This window comes from Desmodus rotundus, chromosome 5, assembly GCF_022682495.2.
Source record: "Desmodus rotundus isolate HL8 chromosome 5, HLdesRot8A.1, whole genome shotgun sequence".
NCBI lineage: Eukaryota > Metazoa > Chordata > Mammalia > Chiroptera > Phyllostomidae > Desmodus > Desmodus rotundus.
Window position 1 is genome coordinate 126,881,965 of NC_071391.1, and position 22,116 is coordinate 126,904,080.

A 22,116-nucleotide genomic window follows, 5' to 3' on the forward strand; every position below is an offset into this window, starting at 1 on the left:
CTCAGTCAGGGCTAGGGGGCACGTCAGGATTGCCTTTCCCACTTTCGCCTACGTCTTTCCACATCCCCGCCTTGCCTTAGGGATTCTGATTTACCCTTTGAAAGTGCCATGACCCCCCCTCCCACGCGCCCATCACGGCCAGTTTGCAAATCACTGCAAAGAGTGATGCGGCACAATGTGGAGAACCACTTACAGGTATGACTGCACAGTGGCCGGCAAGAAATGCTAAATTAAGTCAGAGTGCTAAAGACAAATGCAAAAAATGCTAAGTATATGGTTAAAAACTGTTTTCCGACCTTAGAATGGTTTGGATTTTTATCAGATGCCCATCTTCCCCTTCCCCATTGCTTAAAAAGGGAAATTGCTCACAAGTATTTTAACCGGGGGAGATTTGTAAATGCTCCAGGCTCGATGTGTGCCAGGTTTTTGGTGTTCTGGATCAGTCTGTAAAGAGAGAAGCAAAAACGGGCAGCAGTTTACTAGATATGTGTTGTTTGGAATACACGACACCATGGTCGCCAGAGGTTGCTGGCTGGAAACAGCATCAATAACATCAAGTGCTGGAGAGGAGCTCCTGAGACCCCGGGGATGTTAACTGCATGGTGTCTGCCAGTGGCTATTTCGAGGAAGCTCTGCTCTCAACATTCTGCCAAGGCAGGTGCATCATAGCTGGGAGTCTGTTCAACTCCCCTTCACCCCTGTTCCACCTCCCTCCACCCCCCTTTGTCCCCAGGCAGCATCAATATCCAGGGATCCTGGCCAAATAGGTCCTGTCACACCATGGAGCCTGCAAACTGGGGGCAATGGGAGATTCTGCTCCTAGGAGAGGTGAGTAAATTAGCTACTCTCCCTTGTAGGTAAACTGGGTCTCTTCATATTGGGCTGGCAGCTACGCTGACCAGTTATCCAGACGGACACCCAATCTATGGAACAGCAGGGCAGAGTCCAGGGGCTTGGATTTTGGGAATTTTATGCTCATTCTGTAGATAATTTGTTGTGTGATGATGTCCAGTCTCCTAACTTCCCTGAGCTAGTGTTCCCTTCTGTAATACTGAAATAATAATGCACACTCTTTGTACTTCACAGGTTGATAGGTAATAATAGAACTTGTAGAGATAATGTACAAGGCAGGGCTTTGCAAAGTGTGAAGGTAGAGCCATAACATCGTAGTGGTGTTATTGCCCTTCTCCCTAGTTCCACCAGTGATTTTGACCCTTGAGAAGAGGCCACAGTTGCTGGGTCCTCTCTACTCTGGATTCAATAAAAGGCCAGTAAATACCATTGAATAACCACCTGAGGAAACAATAATTACTCTTGTGTAGAGAAAATATAGTGTACTGGTTAGGTGGGTGGTTTCTGGAATTAACTTGGTTTCACATCCTGGTTTCACTAATTGTATGACCTTGGATATATCACGTACAGCGCGGTTTCCTCATAGTGCGGTCAATGGTTTAAAGCACAGGTGGCAAACACAAGGCCCGTGGGCCGAATCCGGCCCTCCACCTTGTTTTATCCGACCCGGCACCTTGTTTCTACCCAGTGGCAGTGCCGAACTCTCGCTTAACTGTTAAGGAGTAGTTGCATCATACAGTCCTAAAATTACATTTGGCCCTTTGAAGGCAACTGTGAGGCTGATGTGGCTCCCGGTGAAAGTGAGTTTGACACCCCTGAATTTTAAAGGAATCAATGTGTGTGGTTCACTGAAAAGCTTCAACCAATGTTCACAATTATTATCGTAGTTGATGAAATCAGGAAATGGAATGATTTGTCTGAGAAATAGCAGAATTTGGGAGTGAACTTGTTTTTTCTGAGTCCAGGTCTAGTGCTCATTCCACTTTACCATATTTACCCGCCGTTGGTGCCTAATCTTTTATGTCCTTTTGATTATTTAAAGGTGAGTGACATTTTGTTGTAATTATTTTTACAATGGAATCAAGCAATTGTGGGCCATATGTGGGCAGGATGGAAGGGACTTCTATCTCTTAAGGATCTTTTGGGGTTTGACCTTAAACCACTTGTCTAACCATTCTTTCATTCAACAAACATTTATTGAGCTCCTGCACGTGCCAAGCACTGTTTAGGTGCTGGGGCTACAGCTGTGATCAAAGCAGAGCGAACCCGTGTGGGGCTAGCACCCTAACCTCAGGGCCTTCTTTGGGACAAGTCTGTGAAGTTTCCCTTAGAGCACTTTATTTTTCTTTCTGTTGATAAATGTTGCTTTGCCTCATGAGAAGCTTTATTCACCTTAAGTTGTTTTTGCAGTTCTTAACGTAAGCTGTGCTGAACCAGCGTCACTTGGGAAGTGTGTTTAAACTGCAGATTTCTGGGTCTGGAATAGGACTGTCAGCTACAGTTGTAATGAGAACCTCACGAAGTTCTACCTCACAGACAAATTGAGACTATACCTTTAGTACTTAAATACCTATTATTTTGGATTTCCCATAATTGTTTGGTGAGCCACTTCTCTGGCTACACTGTCGTCATACTGATCAATTAATTCTCCTCAGATAATTGCTAATTAGACCATTCATAGCAAGGTTCTCTGAAAAATGCACAAGCATTGAAGAAAGACAGGCTGGGCTTGCACCCCAGCTCTGCCTTTGCCTAAGGCGCTGCGTTGGTCAAGTTACCTCTCCGAGTCTTCTAGAGAAAATAAGTTTCAAGCACAAGCACTTAAAAACTATTGGTTGGTAACATCTTTTCCCCTTCCCTTAACTTTTAAACTCCTGTGCAGGGGAAGTTTGTAAAAGCTCAGGTTTGGGCCAAACCAGGCAGCAGTAAGAGGTCCAATTTAGGAGTTACATGACCCGATTCATAGTCCCAGCTGACTTACTGTGTGACATCACGTACTCAGCCAACTTCTTTGGGACACAAGTTTGTCAACTGAAAACTGGATTAAGCCAGTCTTCTCCCATCCTTTTTGTAAATTGGAGGGAGATGATGATTTGGAAAGGATAATTTTTAAGAATAAATTTTAAAACATCACAATAACAATAACAAACCCTACAAACAAACTCGCAATACAGGACTTTCACGTGATAGGTGTTCAGGAACCATTTACTGAATGAATGAATACTCTCAAGCAGTTCCCAATGAACTAATTCATAATCTCTAAGCAACTTTCCAAATTTTTCCACTGGCCCAAGTGCTCCATACCCTCCCTTCCTTAAGGTAAGAGCTACTTGGCAGGACTCCACAATGTCAATTTTAATTTTCAACTTTGTGTTGTGATGTTTCAGAGTTTATACAGCTCCAGGGAGAAGCAGTTGTCACCATGGCAACCTTGAGGCCACTGCCGTGAGAGGAATTAGTGCCTTCCCAGACTTGGTAATTACTGTAGTCTTTTCCTCTTGAATTCCTAGCAGTGGATGCTTGAATACAAAAACCGAGTGGGCTTCACCCAGTGCGAGTAATAGCGTATAGTAATAAATGATCTGTTAGCTGATGCTTACATTTCAGACAAACTGAGGAGGTTGTCAAAGGCATTAGCTTCTATCTTTTCCAGGGAATCACTCTGAGAAATTTCACTAGGGGAGAGAGAGGAAAAAAAAAGAGGAAGAAACACGAAATAAATGACTGTGTCTGCATCATAAGCAGCTGTGCACATGGCCCAACAACTGGGCGCTCCCCTGTGTTCTGCTAGAAAAAGAACATGGGTGCCTTAAGCTGTCCTCATGTCATAAAGTGCTAACATCTTCCTTTAGGAGCACTGATGGGCACCTACAACCCAAATCCCGTTGAAATGCAAGTTTAAGTAATCCCTGTTTTTTTATTTCCTTGTTTATTATGATACAGCATCATAGATTATTAGAAGTGGACAGGCCCTTTGAGAAAACGTATTCAGATTCCCTTGTTTTGCAGCTCTGAAAATTGAATTTCGAAGAAGAGAGGCACCTAGTGTTTTTCTTCTATTTACCTTTTATGTATGCCCATATCATTTCCTTTAACATTTTTTCCATTACAGTTTATGTTCAATATTATTTTGTATTAGTTTCAGGTGTACAGCATAGTGGTTAGACAATCATACACTTTACAAGTATTTGCCCCCACCCAGCACCACACAGCGTTGTTAGAATATTATCAACTATACTCCCTATGCTGTACTTTACATCCCTGTGACTATTTTATAACTACTAATTTGTATTTCTTAATCACTTCACTTTTTTTCACCCAGTCCCCCAACTTCCTCCCCTCTTTCAACTATCATCCACTCTCTGTCTCCATGAGTCTCTTTCAATTTTGTTTGTCCATTTATTTTGTTCTTTAGATTCCATGTATAAGTGAAATCATATGGTATTTCCCTTTCTCTGACTGATTTATTTCATTGAGCATAATACCCCCCCAGGTCCATCCATGCTGTCGCAAATGGTAAGTTTTCATTCTTTTTTATGGCCAAGTAGTATTCCATTGTATAAATGTATCACACAGCTTTTTTATCCACTCGTCTATTGAGAGGCACTTAGGTTGGTTGCTTCCATATCTTGGCAATGTTGCAGTAACATAGGGGTGCATTCGGATATATACCCAGAAATGGGAACAGTGGGTCATAAGGCAGTTCCATTTCTAAGTTTTTGAAAACCCTCCTACCGTTTTCCATAGTGGCTGCACATCCAGCGCCTAGTGTCTTTAGGGAGTTTCAGGACCAGGATCAGGCTATCTGGGTTCCCAACTCCATTATTCTAGGAAGTTTTAATTTGGGTTGAATTCATTGTTTCATAACACCCCTTCCCCCCAAGGTCTGTTCTGAAGCAATTGTAATGTGGTCAACTCCTCCTACACATAGTGTCTTTCCTTGGATTCTATTTCTTTGACTGGTTTTTTTTTTTTTTCACACTGTTAGCAAATTGAGGACAAGGAGTATGTCCCATTCACTTCTGAAACCTGGTGGCATCATAATGCCTGGCACATTGGGAATAAATGAATGAATGGATTAATGAATGAATTGATTTTTTTTAAAAAGACACAAAGTAAAGGAAACAGTTTTGCCATATACCACCCCCAAGCATGTAGGTAATGTCAATGTTATTCTAAACCCCCAACATAATCTACCATTTACTGCCAGCTGAGAAATAAGTCTCAAATTCACAAATTGTACATTTGAGCGTTTTTAAGGTTAACATTCACCGAAGGCTTCAGACTTGATGAGAGCTTTAGCCCACAGAAAGGCTGAGCCTACGGCAGTTGATGTCTTTTGTGACAACACAGTAATGGATTCGTTCCTGGGCTTATTCATCTTATTCCTACTAATGGTTTGTTCATTTAACTGTGGCTGCTTTTCTCACCAGGAGGTCTAAAAGTTCCCAAAACTCAATGTTTAAACTTGAGAAAAGAGGAGTAAGAATTGGGTTTAAGCAAACTGATATTTGTGTAACCTGCAGTGAATTTCTTATAATATTATAATACTAATTCTTAGGGAATTATTTTTTACTATGCTCATTGCTTGCTAATATCCTGAAGAGCCGTCATAGGTTCCTCTAAGAGCTACAATTTGCTTTGAAAGCCCAGCGGATTGTTAAGATCAGAGATGTTCTCTGGAAACTAAAAGGCCCGTTATGTTCCTTTGACTCAGAGTAACATTAAGGAGGATGCAGGAATCCTGGAGTACTGAGAGAGTTCTCTCTCCATGTACTTAGTCTTGAGCCACAGAACCGGAGCCCCAGGGCAAAGGATTGAAATTACATCTGACACGAAAGTGAGATCACACTGCCTTATTAGGCTGCTCTACACTTTGATAAATGCCTTTTATCAATAAGGCTATAAATATTGTATTTTTTTCTTACACTTATTATATTTTAGATACAAAGATTATCTTCTTATGCGCAGTAAACTTCCAACACATTTTCTTCTATGTGGGTGTTATCTAAAAATATGACACGAGGGAATAACTGCTCTAGCAGGAGAATTTTTATGATTGGAATCTCTCATCTTTTCTACCTGAGAAGTTTATCATCACTTAATCCAAATGCATTCAGTTCATTGAAGCAAGGTTATTCATCTAGATTTTAATGACTCTTGAAAACCATACCTTTCTTTAAAGGTCCTTAGATATTATTTATATTAAAAAAGATAAAGTACTAGGGTTTCCCAAATACAGTTTCTCTCCGAGAAAAATTATCCCCTTTCAAATATGATTTCTCTTAGAAAAAATGTATTATTCCAATTATGAATGTCTTTTGATATGCAGTAGCTTACTTACATTTTTATGACTTCATTAAGTCCTCTGAAAGCTTGAGATGGAATTACGTTGATAGGGAGATAGCCAAGTGATCTAGAAAAGAAAGAAGGAAAGCCAGGAGTTTAAGATTTAAGATTGGGTGCCTTTTAAGTTCATGAATAAAATGTGTGTGGGGGGGTGTATGTGTATGTGAGATGACAGAGTTCTCAACAACTGAATTTAGCCTGAGAATTCCAACTTACATCCATAAAAAGATGTGTCATGACTTATTCTTGGTCTATATCAGTGGGTAATTTTTGGTTCAATATCTTGAACTTTGGGATCAGACACACCCAGGTTCAAATCCCTACTCTCTCACTACCTGGCTATGTGACCCTGAGCATGTTATTTAAGCACTCTGTTTCAGTTTCTTCATCTACAAAATTGAAATAATAATTCCAATTTCAGAGGGTTGTTATGATGATTAATCAAGATAATGCATTTAAAGGACAGGGCTTGGTACTAAGTAAATAGTTAATACGCTTTCTGTAGTGGCCCTATAGGTTTGGCTGGGAGGATGGAAAAGAAGCTTTCCTGGGTAGAGTGGAGAAATGAATGGTGAAAATACAATTGAAAATCAGGTAGACAGGAGAAGGGAAGATTCATTGAGAACATGGTCCATCCCCTTCAGGTGGCCTATTTCAATATTATCCCAAGAGCACTTGCTAATATGGTTAAATCACATAGGCATCTCATGCCACTTTGGGGGAACATCTATAGAGCATTTCCTTCAGACCCTTACTTATATCCAAAGGAACAATCTAAGTGTTCTTGAATTGAGACAAAAGTCATGTATTACATAAGAGTTGGGAATAGAGTGATTATTTGGCAACAGCAAGAACCAGAACAGGATGACATATGAGTGATAAAGGAACGTAGGGTTAAGATAAATCAGGAGAAAGCATCTGCCAGGAATGAATGTTCAACCACCATTTATTAAGCATCTACAGTGGTTCACAGTTTTAGCTCAAGGGCTGGCAGAGAGAAGGGGAGTGGAGCAAGACATTTCAGGTGGGACATGAATATCATGCGTATGAGAACAGCAGTGGGAGTTCTGCCTTGCTTTTCATGTGTCTGTGCAGCAGGGACTGCCTTACCTGCTAGAAAAGAACACCTCCATGATGTGCAGATTTGAGTCAGTGAGATGTCTTACAGCTCTAAACTTACAGCTGCCTTACAGCAAGCAGCAAGGAAGAGACTTGCTGCTGGTGTAAGGTGCTGTGTAGGGATGCACAGCCACCTCTAACCTTATTATGTACACTCAGCAAGGGAGTGAGGTGGGAATTCCCCTTTGATAGCAGAAGAAAGTGGATCACAAAAAGAGTAAGTAATTTGAACAAGGTAACATGATAAGCAGGCTGAGGCCAAGTGTCCTTTCTATTGTTCAATATTGGGCCAAAGCATGTGATTCCTAACCGACGATCTCTTTGTTTCTTGTTTCCCTCAACTTTATTGAGGAATTATTGAAAAATATAATTGTATATGTTTAAGATGTACAGTGTGGTGATTTGATATACACATTCATTGTGCAGTGATTACCAAGATAAAGATAATTAACATGTCGCTCACAACACATAGTTAACTCTTTTTTGTATGTGTGGTGAGAACACTTAAGATCAACTCACAGCAACTTTAAAGTATACAATCCTGTCTTATTAACTATAGTCAGCATGCTGTACATTGGATCCTCAGAACTCACTCTTCTTATAACTGATAGTTTGTACCCTTTGACCTAGGTCTCTCCATTTTTCTCTCCTCCCAGGCCCTGGCAACCATTCTATTCTCTGTTTCTATGAAATCCACTTTAAAAATATTTTTTTAGAGTGCACATAAAAGTGATATCATACAACATTTGTCTTCCTCTGTCTGGCTTATTTCACTAAGCACAATGTCCTTCAGGTTCATTCCATGTTGTTACAGATGCCACTTTTCCTTCTTTTCTTTTTATGGCTGAAAACCATTCCACTGTGTGTGTATGTACACCTATGAGGTCTGTTCAGAAAGTATCCAGCCATGTAATAGGAAAAATAGACATTTATTGAAGATATAAAATAAAAGAAACATTGTACATAGGACAATGATGCCTCAGTCCCCTTCAAAGTAGGCACCTTGGGACCTCACACGGTTCTCCCAAGGTCTCTTCCACTGTTCAACACACTCTGCAAAATCCTTTGTTGGAATCACTGTTAGCTGCCCTGTCATATTTTCCTGAATCTCATCAATGGTCTGAAATCTCCTCCCTTTCAAAGGTGATTTTAGTTTTCAGAAAAGCCAGTAGTTGTTGGAATCCCCAGATCAGCTTCTAGTTCTTGCTGTCAGTCACTGATCTTTGTTGATTGCAGTGTGTACACGTTCAATAGTCTCAGGTGTTGTGCTTGTTGCAGGCCTTCCAGAATGTGGATCACTTTCAACAGGTTCTCCACCATCTTTGAAGCATTTGTGCCACACTTTTATTTGTGCTGTACTCATTGCATCGTCCCCAAAAGCCTTCTGAATCATCCAAACAGTTTCTGAGGAGGAATATTCAAGCTTAACACAAAATTTAATGCAGATTCATTGCTCTTCTCGCTCAGTCATTTTGAATGCAATGGCCACACAGCACACATGCTCACTCAGTGGCATCTACTGCCCCCGCTGACTAGTGCAGTGAAGTCGTCATTATTCACGCATGTGCATTCCAGTCCACTGTCCTTGGCTGCCAGGTTACATCGATGTCATGCAAACTGTTCTTGTTATATTAACAAAGGACATGTAGATTGTTTCCTTGTCTTGGCTATCATGAATAATGCTGCAGCGAATGTGAGAGTGCAGATGTCACTAAAGATAGTTACTTGATTTCCTTTGGATATATACCCAGGTAACCCACTTTCAGTGAGCATGGTAGAGGGGCAGGTCTGTAACCTTGCTTATCTCGAGAGGAGACCTGTCTCAATAGTCCTCCTGCAAAGTGTCTCACCAACAGTTCCTCTCTTGGGGCTAATGCAAAGAAATTTTATTTCAGAAAAATTCGTTCATTCAACAGTCTGTTAGAGATGGTACAATCTTGAGGAAGTAATGCAAACCTGATCCCCTGAATCTATTCCTGAAGACAGTTCCCTCAAGCACATTGTTCAGTACCCAAACTTATTTAACAGGGCATCCAAGAAGAACAGGGACAGTGGGGGAGAAATATTCTTATGATGGCATGTTTGTTTCCTATATTTCTTCTGGAGTCATGTCTGCTTGGCTTACTGATTAAAAACACAGTTTTATTGCTCTCTGCACTGCCAAGTCAATAAATTTCCAGAAGAGAAAGCTGTATTCTACTGTACCCCATGCAACATCAATAAAACTGACAGCCAAATTCTGATTCCAGAATCTTTATTGCTGGGGATAATGCAGTGCAGAACATATTTTGGAGAGTGTTTACATAAAAGCTTCAACTGAACCCTTCAGAGGCATTTACATGCAAATGGAGCCCAGAAGCTGGAGCCTCTCAGCAGGCAGTCTTCTCCTCCAACAGGGGGCACTGTGTGGCTCTCAGAAGAGCAGTTTGGCTCAGATTTGACCAGGGAAGTTGTCTGAGCTTTTGATTGATATAGGGATGAGGGATGAGGAGCAAAGGTCAGACGGAAGTGAGAGAAGCAATAGATCAGGCACTGGCTGTCCCCAGTGACCATGGAATAGCCCTGGTGCAAGATGAAATTTTGCAGTTGATGTTGATGCTGCAGAGCAGGAAAGGCGGAGTGATTGAGTTCCAACCATAAAAGAGTCACTGAGCGAACAGCAGGGAGCTATGTGGATGTGGATGGGGCAAGATAAAAGCCTGAGGGCCAGAGAATGGGGAGAGAGGTTGGGTGAGGCAGGAGCACTGAGCTTTTCACAACGGATGTATTCTCTTGAAGCCTCGTGGAAAATATGGTTCTATGAATCCAAAACTGGTTTTTTTTTCACTGATGTATATTTTTATTTTAGAGATGTCGTGTCTTTATTTCTGATGCATCTTCAATTGGCAGCTGTTCCTAAGCATTCAGGTGTCTGTTTCCTGTATTTAAACTGGTTTGTTCACATGGCCCATGATTTGTTCATAATCATTTGAAGGTACTTCATTTAAGGCACTCCATTCTTTGATGGATGTTTCTGTGTTTCTTTCCATGAAGCCAGAAACTTTTAGCAATGCGATTGTCTTACTTACCCTGCTGTTCTACTCCTGCATGTGTCCCAGAGAAAGTCTCACACTGAAACTTAAGGGCAACTGCACAAGGATTTTCTTCACAGCCTGTGGCATTAGGTGGGTTGGAGGCATGCTGGGTGTCCACTACTGAGTGAGATAATGGTAAAATGTGGACAGTAGACACCTAACTAATTGGTTGGCAGTTGACAGTGAGAGTTTAAAGACACGCAGGGCAGCATGGGTTAATTTTAGAATCATGATTCTGAGAGAAAAAAGAAAGAAATTAATGATATATATAAAACACTACTCACAGAATTAAAATACTTGCCCATCAAATGTAGACATTTTAAAAGAGAACATATAAACATACATTAGGATGGGTGCCCTAGGTGAATCAGAAGGAAGTGGAAGGGAATAAAATAAATTACTAAGAACAGAAGGAGACTTTGAATGGACCAGTGATAATGTTACGTGAATGAAGAAATATGATCAACTTAACCCTGTACCTATGAAACAAATGGAAAAGAAAAAATGTTTTATTGTGATGTATTGAGTTCTTCCCTCACTCCCCTCTCTCCTTCCTTCTTCCTTTTCTTCCTTTCTTATTTTTTTGAAGTTAGGCCTACATGTATTCCAAGAATGTTGTGAGCTTCAGGAACTCTTGTGGAGAGGTCTGGTCAGTATCATTAGGTATAGAGTAGAAGCCAAGGAGAACTGGAGAAAAAAGGCCAAAGGCAAGGACAGTTTGGCGACTCTGCTGTCCCGGGTCAAAAAAGGCATGAAAGCTATGCATAAAGCAAAGAAAAATAGAAGAGAGACAGAGCCTGTTCTGTCTCAAAGACAGCGGCACTCCCAAACTGGGCATCATCTCGGATGGGTGGTGGAGAGCCAGGGTTATTGGGCAGATGTGAATTTGAACTTGCAGGGTGGGGAGTTCTCTCTGCCTCTTGAAAAGCGAGATGGCTATGGAAGAATATGGCTGGGAAATCATGTAGCTGCTTACATTTATTACATTTTCACAGTCCTATGTACAGCTTTAAACTTTGATTTCTACCTGAATGAATGATGTAACATAGGTGACACCTGGATTATGGCCAAATCCTGCCTTGCCCAAGTGCCTTTGGCACAGATGTTGAAACAAATACTTAGATCAGATGATAAAGGTTGACTTAGTTTCATCATTTCTGGAACCTCCATCTATTCAAGAATCCTGCCTGCAAGTTCTTCAACCCTTCCAGTTATGAAGCTGAAGTAGAAGTAGTCTCTATTCCTTAGGATTAGAAGAAAGCACTCACCCTATTTCTGGGATCTTGTAATTGGTTATGACTCTGGTGATGGCCTGTGTCTCTCTGCATTGTCTGCACTAAGCCCAACAATATTTGGAGTGCAGGAGTGTGCCTGCAGTGCCTTGGATTATACCTGCTTCCCCCCACACAGTGTTGCTGCTTGTTTTTGCCTTGATTCCTTATCCTATAGCTTTTCTTGTCTTGCCAGACTCTATCTAGGAATGGAGCAGCTGCCCTGCCTTCTTCTCAAAAACAAAACAAAACAAAAAACCAAAATCCCTGTATCCCTGTATCTCGGCCCCTTAGAGGAGCTGAGACAGACTGATGACCCACACAGTTCCTGGTTGCTATCTGGTTAGGATCAACGTAGTTTCCTTCACTGCTGGGTTCTGACTTTTAAACTGGGTCCCCTAACACAAATGGGGACCTTGTGTGGGGTGTACCCAGTGCAGCCGGATTTCCTATAGTGTATGCTATGGTGAGCTGCCAAAATCACCCTTTAGCACTGAGGCACTCATTACCCCAGCACATGGGAGAGTGGGCAGCTAAAACTTTCAGCTGAGTTGCTTTCCTAGAATTACCTGCAGCCCAAAATCACCACCACCTCAAACAAGATCACATCTTCTTTCCTGGGCAGCCCACATCCAATGACTAGTCAATGTGGTCTCAAGGTCAGACTATTTAGAAGGGCTATCTCACCTTCAGAGCTTCTTCCCATCAACTCTTGCAGCTGGGTGCCTGACTCAGGCCCCTTCCCAGCCACCCCTCATTGCCAAGCACCCAGAGCATCATGTGTCATAGCCCAGCACCAGAGGCTTTGCTTACAGAGAAGAAAATAGCTTTCAAATAAACCCCATCACCTTGAAGAGGGTGATCCCACATTATCAGGTCCTCCCTAATTCTTCCTAATGTCTCTTGAGTACTCCAGGGTGAGCCTTGAGCCCCTTTTCTTTTTCTCTTCTGAGTTTAATAACACAGATGGCCTTCAAAGGAGCTAATCTTCCCAGCTCACTGGATTGTTAACCCTAAAAATCAAGTTAATTGGAGAGCTTCAGAGTTCAGAGAGCTCTGTGTTCCCCTTCAAGGAAACCCAAGATTTAGAAATCCTTGCTTACAAAACCTATCAGTTTGGAGACATTTGCATTATCAAAGGGTTCTTTTTTCTATGAAAGGATTCCATGCAAAGTTCCTTTAAATAGCAGACTCTGTAGGTGAGAGGGAAATATGGTTCAGTGGGTATACTCTCTCCTTTTAAAGATGGGCAAGGCATAAAACCAGTAACAAATACAGGTTCCCTATTTCCCCTTGGTTTTTAAGAGCTTGGAGTACACAGATGGTTCCCAGGGCAGGACCACTTCTGAGGTCCACCCGCTGAGCAGGGCCAGAGGGAGATGAGAGCCAGGGAGGAAATGCAACACCAATCTGGAGTCCTCAAAGCCTGGATGGGGTCTTCGGTCATTTTGCTGGAGCTCTCAAACTTTCCTTCTTTACCAGTGGCATTGGGTCTTGGTTCTTGAGTTCAACAAAGAAAGAATTCAGAGCCACGGACTCTAGCACAAGAAGTTTAATTAGCAAACAAAGCAAAAGTACACTCAAAAAAGAAGAATTGAGCCAGCTGCTCAGAGAGCCGCCTTGGCCTTTTAGAAAGAAAGTCACAGAGGTAGAAGTAAGCCAGCTGGGCTGCGTGGACTCAGGAAATGAGTTACAGAGGCAAAAGGAGGGGCCTTGCAGACAGGTTCAGGGGGTTAGTCCAGGGTGAGCTACTGCTGCCTGCTGCTCCCCTGGTTGCAAGTCTTGTGGGGACACTTAGAGCTTAGGAGAAAGAAAGCAAAGATACACAACTGAAGAAAGAAGGCATGGGTGTTCTCTAGAAAGCATGTGTGCACTGGGTCCTTTGTCTAAAGGGTGTTATCTTCTTTCTAAAGGTGGGAATTTTAGGGGAGTTATTAGGGGAGGATCTCAGTGTTGTAGAATATTTATCAGCTTTCTAGATGTGTCCTTTAATATTGATTCATCAAAATGAGTCTATAGGGTTAGGGTCATGGCCCCTACTGATTGGTCAGTAGAAGGGTAGTGGGTCATTGGTCATTGCATCTGGTCCTGAGGCCAGCCATGATATCTCTTTGTCTGGTTTTGCTGCTTTTCTGGGCCTAGAGCTGAAACAAAATTGAGGCCTGGATGTTATCTCTGGTTTGACCAGAATTCTCTCTTTGTGGTCAATAGACCCGAGGCTTTGTTCCTCAGATTATTTGATGCTGATCAGAACCTCATTATCCTGAGGGCTTAATGCTTGAGGGAGGGAGTGGTCAAGCAAGAGAGAAGGAGGCAGGTGAGTCAGGATGCTGGATGAGGCCAGTTTGATTCAGCTATATGTCTCAGTTTCCCCATTCTATTTGCCAATGAATTCCTAACTTCATACTATCGTGCCTCACTTCTGCCCAGCATGGCAGAAGTGAAATATTTTTATTTACTTCCCTCTCATTGTTTAGAAAAGCCATCTATATTATTGATTTAGGAAAGCTACACAAACATCCATCCATCTTTTACAGATAATTAGTTTATTGTTGGAGCTACACATTCTGAATTTTAAAACACTACAAAATCAAAGGGAGGTAAAAAGAGAGAAATCAGAGATGGTCAAAGGTTTTTTGCCTAATGAACTAATTGAAATGGGAGGGAGGAGCATTACCTTATTTAAAATCAAAAGAATGTTAATGTTTTTATATTTATTATAAAAGACCTTATTCTACATTTAACAGAGACTTAAGAATTTTTGTATTCTTTTCAGCACTGTTCAGTAATTACAGTAAACTTGCTTTCATCTTGGAATGAAATAAAATTGCTTTCCTCTTTCCAAATAATTTTAAATCTTCACGATTTCAAGTGCATTGATCTATTTGGTAATTTTATTACTGGGTGTGTCTTCATTGGTTGGCCTCTTGTCTTTAGCATTTACCTTGAGTGAGCTGAGACTTCAATGTTAACTGAAGTAGGAAGTCAGTCTAGATGGACATCCAATATGGTAAGTTTTACATCAGAAAATTTTTGAACATGCCTTAAAAATACATCTAGGTAGTTTTGACTATTGTTTGACTACCTTTAAGCACTTACTGTATTAGGCGCAAGGAATCCGAGTGAAAGGGCCACTCTTCACTTTCCAGATGAAGAACCTACATAAGGAAAAATGAAATGACTTCCCTGGAAGCACGTGGCAATTCAGTGGCGGATCTGGATTAGAACATAGGTTCCTTGATTCCTGGTCCAGTCTTCTGTCCTTCACTGATCAAATCACATCAGTACTCTTCCTTTGGGGGTTTGTTCATACGCCTTGCTACATGATCCCCTGGTTCTTCTGTGACAACCTAGCCTTCTGATGGAGCCATCAGCTTCTTGATGGCACATGCTCACAGACTTCAACATCAAAGATGCAGCTCAAATTCCTCTTCCTCCACGAAGCATCCGAGCCTACCAGAATGCACTTTCTTACTCTCCTGAGTTCTCTTCAGCTCTTATTAACTACATAGGTATTGTTTTTAATGCACTGTTATCTGAAATTGACCAGATGCCCTGCATGAACATTTCTTCTGTTCTACCATTAGGCACCCAGTCTCTGGTAGATTCTGCCTTCACGCCTCTCTTGCTTCTAGCTGCTTTATTCCTTTCCCATTGCCCCTCTTCTTGGCCTTTCTTTTCTCCACCTTGACTATTCTATGCTCCCCAAATTGGTTTCCTCTCACCCCGTCCTGGGTTTCCCTTGCCCAGCCTAGATTAATCTTCCTGACACCGCCTACCGTGTCACTCTTCTACTCGGATATCCACAAATGTCTCAGCCTTGCACTCCAGGGCCTCCAGATAAAGGCCCAAACTTCACTCATCAGTCCTGTCGCCCACTGTTCCCCTCATATAACTAGGACCCTGACCTTGTGCTGAGCACTTGAAATATGGCCAGTCCAAACTGAGATGCACGGGAAGTGCAAAATACACATTAAATGTTGAAGACTAGGCAAGAAAAAGAATGGTAAGTATCTCATTAATAATTTTTATATTGATTACATGTTGAAGTAATACTATTTTGTACATATTGGATTAAACTAAACATTTTATTAAAACTGATTTCACCTTTTCAAAGCTTTTTAAATGTGGTTATTAAAAAATAAAAATTACCCATGTGACTCACATTATATTTCTACCGGACAGTGCCTCCGTAGACACACCAGACTATTGTGCCTCCTGAGCTTGCCTCACACTCTCCTGCCTTCAGTCACCCTGTGTCCACCATCTGGCACACCCGCACTTGTCCGCTGGTCAAATTCTACTTGGTTAAAGGGTTATCTCAGGTGCTACATTCTTTAAGGCAGGTGTCTTCACCACCACCTGCATGCTTTCTCTCTGCAAGCAGCAGAGTGGGGCAGTGGAGGTAGTCCCTGCAGCCAGGCCTCATTCCATATCTGTAAATGATGATGATACTAACGCAGAGAGTTTTGACATTAAATTAGAAAATGTTTATATAACACTGCTACAGCATCAAGCACAAGATAAGAGCTCAATAAGTACTTTCAATTCATACCTGCTTACTGTGAAAAATTCAAGCTACTCCACTTATGCCTAATGATAACTCTACTTCCTTGTTGGGGGTGGGGTGGGGTGGCTTCAGTACTTTGGAGTGTACTCTTCAATTTGTCACGGATCCTTAAGCTTATAAACCTGTGACTTGTCCCTGACATTTGACTATCTTCTGATAATACATAGACAACTGAGGGGAAGGGTAAACGGTCCCAAGTTGGCACCTTTCTTTTGGGTTCAGGTATCTATTATAGGCCTTATCTGATAGCTTTTAAAGAAATGATAAAAAAAAACAACTTTGCATTAAATATTCCAACTCTAGGGAGCCACTCTGCAGAATTTACATTTGCTCATTAGAAAAGTCCACTCAGTTGGAACTCGCCCCTTGGAAAGTGCAATGAGTGACTGTCCTTTAAGACAGCCAGCCATTCCAGAGCACCCAGGATGCTGCTAGGGATTTATGGATTATAACGTAAAGCAAAATGTTCAAGAAGATTCCCGGGTAATGGATTTTCCAAGTCATTTGTGCTACAACTAAATTAAAAATATAAAGCCTCAAAGGAAAATGGTAAATACATCTAAGCTCTCACTCAAAACCCATTTAAAGTTTCCTAAAAATGCAAAGCAAAATGATCCAATCTTTATCCCCCAAACTAGAATTCTTCTAGCAATAATATGATATGACAAGAATAATTCTGGTAAATGTTGAAGTCTTCCTGAGGGAATGTTGGTGTCATCTGTAGTGATTTCTCAAAAATATTTTTTAGAAGCAGAGAATATTATGCTGTCAGGGCAGCAACATCGCAGATATGCTTCAGGAAGCTCTTTCATTATAAGATTATGTTTCCAGACACTTAAAAACTTTTTTTTTACTTTATTTTATTTTAATTTTTAGTGAGCCTGTGAAAGGTGGTTGCAACTGATATACCACATATTTTAATTAATCTGAGGATGAACTTGAAGTGCCTGAAATTACCAGCACGGGTGTTCTCTGGTAGATAGGTTTGTGGGGTTGCCTGGCTCAAAAATGCCCCTTCTTTCAAGGCATCTCATTGCTGATGACATCAGGGTAGAAGCATCTCACTGTGCTCGTAGGCTTCTGCCTTGGGGGCGGGGGATGGGGGGAGCCAATCAGATTCTCTCCTCAGGAATTTAGAACTGTAATGGACACACAGGAGTCTATGGAGCTGATTCATTGTAAAAGTGGAATCTAGAAAGGTGTTCCCTGACCTTTTACTGCTAAAATGCCAGATTCTCCCTGGATCTTGCCCACATTCTTCTATCTCCTTATTCTTCTAGTAGATTTATCTCTTATGATTAAGTTTTTCAAAGTTGATTTCCAGTGCTTACAAACGAGAGAAGCCTCCATCAGAGCCCTTCCCAAGGTTTCTAGTGGAAGTGGCCCCACCGTCCCATGGGTGTTCCATAGCATGGCCAGGTCATGTGCTGGTGGTCAGTGAGAGCAGAAGACCTAGAGTAATGATTTTCCAGTGACTTTTCTAGACTGGTGTCAAAGGCCAGGACTGAGAGATAACTGTGTTAACACAGCTGCCCCTATAGAGAGTGAGGCTTAAAATGCTACAGCTCAAAAGATATCTCCACCAAAGTTTCTTTATTACTCTGGCTAGAAAGGATGGCTCCCTTCTCTGAACTCCTTTCAGATTTTGTTTATGACCTTTATCTGGCTTTTATCACTTTCTATTGTTCCCTGTGGTCATCTGAGAACTGTAGTCCTCTCTCTCCTAGTTTGAAGACTGTCATTGGATCCTGTACGTTGACCTGTTCATTTCAGTATTTAGTTCCTGAGTGGTCGACAAATCTGAACGGAAGGTTTTTTGTTTCCAGCCTGAGGCTTAGGGATGGGGAATGGGGAAAAGAAAGCATGCAGAATGTGTTTGGATGCTCTCTCTGGGCAGATAGGAGTGAACCAATTGAACAACAGAAAATAGCCTATAATCAGGTGTTAGCTGGTATGTCTGAGGGGCAGCTCAGCCTGGGCTGGAAAGAGCAGCATATCAGACTCTAGGCAATAATGAGCTCTGCTATTTTGGGATTCTAACTTATTCCCCTTTGAGGTTGAGAAGACCTAGTAGGTCTTTCTCTGTAACTAACACCTACCAGGAACTAGACTAGTCCATCAGGCTTGCCTCTGGATGATAGGTATGGACTGTTCAACCTCATATATGGGCTATAAGGTTGAACAGTAAATGCAGTCTTCTCTGCATCATCAGATGGTTACAATAATACTTTGTAGCTCTGTGAAACCTTTATTTCCCAGCACTTTTGCCTCTGCTGTCTTGTATATCTTCACCACAGTCAGACCCACTGGGCAGGAATCAGCATACATACACCTTTTACAGACAGCACAGAGGCTTTATCAGTAGCCTGAATCCGCAATGCAGATTAGGGAGAACGGACCTGGTGCTAGAACTCAGGTCTGCCTGGTCTTTGTCCTGGTCTTTGATCAATTCAGATAATCTGGGGGCTGTGTTGGACCCTGCCCTGGCATACCAGAGCAGCTCCATCCCTGTGGGCTCAGAAATGCTGTCCGCTCTTGCTCACGAGGTAGAATTAGGGACTCAGGAGACACCTCATTTCATCAGAGTTAAGGATGATTCTGAATTTGGCTCAGGTGGTATTGCAGAGCCGTGAGTTCAGGGCCACACAGAGTAGCTGTGAAGGGTGTGCTGGCCAGGGGCGGGGGGTTTAGCTCCCAGTGAGGCAGAAGCTGGGAGTAAATGAGGACCATGAGAAGTTGCTAGAAGCTGCCCACCAAATCAGAGAGCCCACCTGTTTGGTGGGCGGGATTATTTTAATTCCTTTCTTTAAAAAATAGTTGGTGGGAGACTTGCTAAAATCTGCATTAAATGTGATTTTTCACACACCAGGGGGAGCTGCCAGAACAGAACACATATGCTCCCATGGAGCCAGCCCTCTGGGCTCTGGAAGTGAGCAGCAGGGCCTCTCCCCACCACTGTGGCTCCACTGGCCTTAATGGCCCTTGTGTGAGATCAGAGTTACACACGGCCAAGACACTGTCTGGTGCAGCTACTCTGGGAGGTTATATTTTGGAAATAAAGCTTTTGGGCCTCCTTTTAAGACAGGAAATCAAATTGAGGAGCTTGGAAAGAAGATAGAGGTGGGTAAAGGAGCAGAACTCGAGCTTTGAATTAATCTGATGCTGCTTTTGAAATTTTTTTTAAAAAGGCAAGAAAAAAGTCAAGGAATTACTGCTCTCCAAGGCAGGAGCTGGGTCCAATGCCAAAAGGGTCTGTGTGCAAACCGTTTGGCTCTACACTTCCATTGAGACTTTGGGAACTCTGTTGCCTGCTTTTGAGTGTCTCTCTAGGGGCCATCATTCACTTTCCCCAAAAGGATGATTTTTAAACTAATAAAATCTGGTTCTTGCAAAGCTTCCCCCAAGGAGCCTGTTTATAGGCACAGCCATGTTTAAGAATTGCCTTGAAGCTATAGCTGGGGGAGCTGAGTGAGAACTAAGGTTCAAGATCAACCACTACCTGGGGCCTTTGCTCTTTTGTGGGGTAGGGAGATGGGACACGAGCTTCTGAATTCTGAGATTATTTTGGTCTGGCCCATTTCAGGGGAGCTGAGGATAGGACAGACTGTCCTATTGGCAAGAATTTGGTAGGCATCCCACTGTCCTATGGGCCCCTACCTGGTGTCTGGCCTGGAAATCCATCGGTCTCAATTCAGGCTGCCTTGGTGGTTATTTTGTTTTGTTTTAATGAATCCTGGGCTGGGGGCTGATTTTTTCCTAATTAGTGAGTTAAATAGACAGTAAAAATTAAAATAATCTGGTTGGGGTATATTAATACAGGTAAGCTTCCAGTCTTGCTTCCCTGAAGCTTTCAAAGGACAGACCGGGGGTCTGCAAAATCTGGGACCTCGATGTTGACACAACACAGAGAACTCCTTCTGGTGGCCACAGCACCCTTTGCCCCCCATTCTCTAGGATGGGGAATTTTAAAATGACATGCAGATGGGATGCATGCTAAAGAACGTGGGTTTGCTTTTGGGTTGGTTCGTTGTTGTTATCCCGCTCTCTCTTCCATTTGAGCGTCCTGTGTGTAGCTCAGTAAACACTTTAACCCCACTACCTGAGAAATTCTGGGGATCTTGAGTTGAAAAGACCTCTTCAATTGGTTCTTACTTTAACACCATGATTCAAAACCAAGGGAGGCAGATTTTACCCCCAGGGGCCATTTGGCAAATGTCTAGAGACATTTTTGATTGCCACAGTCTGGGAGGGCAGCACTGCCGGCATCTAGCGGGTAGAGGCCAGCAATGCTGGATGCTGCTAAGCATCTACAGTGTACAAAATAGCCTTCCCCAACAAATGATTATGTCTCCAAATGTCAGTTGTGCTAGGTTGAGAAATCCTGCTGTAGCAGAAGAGGCACATGTTGAATAAATGGTGATGTTGTGGTGGGATATGTGCAAAAATGTATGTAAGTCCAGGGAATCAAAGCAAGTATGCGTGTGTGTGTTGGGGTGGGCGGTGCATTGGGGGAAGCTTCATGGGGAAATGACTCCAAATCATGATTTTTACTTAATGTCTTTGTAGTTAACTGTCCAAGAGTGATTTTGAAAGTGTATTAGTCAAGAACCACATACCAGATTTTTTTTTTTTCCCCACAACTATCTGTTAATTTACTCAACTGTTTTTGGTGATGTTATTATCTTCCCTTAAAAAAATTCCCCCAAAGAGCCTGAGAGAGTATAATAAAAGAAGAATCCATTCAACCTTATTCTGTGCTTCTCTAGTCTACTGCAACCTGTGGTTCTTCTTCCTAGACTCTTCTTTCCTTTTCTCCTTCAAGGTTCAGCCTCATGTCCCCTGGCTTGTGAAGCCTCCCTTAGGAGATTTCAGTCCATAGTGATTGGTCTATTCTTGAATTTCCTTAGAGCCTTATTGCCTCTTTCCCTGTGTACATCAGTTTCTTGGGTATCTTTCCATGTAGACTGTGGGCTCCCGAAGGTCAGGGACCACACCCTCCTCCTGTACATACCTCTACAACATTAAACACTATTCTGGACCCTGATTTCCACTGCAAGAGGAAGAAGGAAAAAGACATTTAGGAAAGATGGCAGGATACTGACATCCTCTTGTGAAGCTGGACTCATGGATACAGCACATTTTATCTTTCCAAAGTCTCTGGATCATGTCTTATAATAAAGTCTAAAAGTTTAATCTCTGTTCAGTAGGAACAACATGAAAAAAATAAATTTCCATAATTATTATTAGCATTTTCTTACAAACAGATTTTTCAGAAGCTGTTTCTATATCAAGCAGATCAACCTTTCTGTTGTCATAGAGACAAAGATCTTTATATAACCATAGGCAAGGTGAGATTTTTTTTCTTCCCCTTCCAGTTGTCTGAAACTAATAAGAAAAGGAAAGAAAAATTTAAAAATCATTTTTTCTATTCCCCAATTAAAACTAGTGAAAAGTGGGAGGCTTTTTTTTTTTTGCATAACATTTTAGATTTTAAATACCTAAGTTTTAATAAAAATATGGAAGGGACGGAGAGATATGAACAATTGAGCAATGCCATCTTCAAAATTTGCAAGTAGTGGGCTTGTCAATGATAAACATTTACAATCCATAGTCCCCCTCCACCCTTTTAAACCAAATAGTGAATGTTAGTTGGAGGTCTTAAAAGATAGGAGTAACAAGGCCTGAAATAATTAAAATATAAACTAGTAGCTACTGAAGGGCTGACGATGAATTCTAAGGTGCTCTGTGGCACTTACCTTCTCCAACCCCCAGAACGGAGAGTGCTCCTCTTCTCTCTGCTGAGAAAATCCTGTGGGTAACCTAGTGCAAGACCACATCCCTCTTTTTCTGGAAGTCTTACCTCACAAGTTCAGTTCTCTTC

The 22,116-nt window shown here is 41.9% G+C and overlaps 1 protein-coding gene across 1 annotated transcript in view; it reads right to left on the reverse strand.

Moving 5' to 3' along the window:
• The window catches only part of LHCGR (luteinizing hormone/choriogonadotropin receptor), a 51,793-nt gene that overhangs the window by 26,027 nt on the left and 3,650 nt on the right, over positions 1–22,116 (reverse strand). Inside the window, exons 2-4 of the mRNA XM_024553077.2 lie at positions 6,197–6,268; positions 3,453–3,527; positions 370–444 (exon numbers count right to left, since the gene is read on the reverse strand). Coding sequence (XP_024408845.2) covers positions 370–444; positions 3,453–3,527; positions 6,197–6,268 — 222 coding nt within the window. The remainder of the gene's footprint in view (positions 1–369; positions 445–3,452; positions 3,528–6,196; positions 6,269–22,116) is intronic.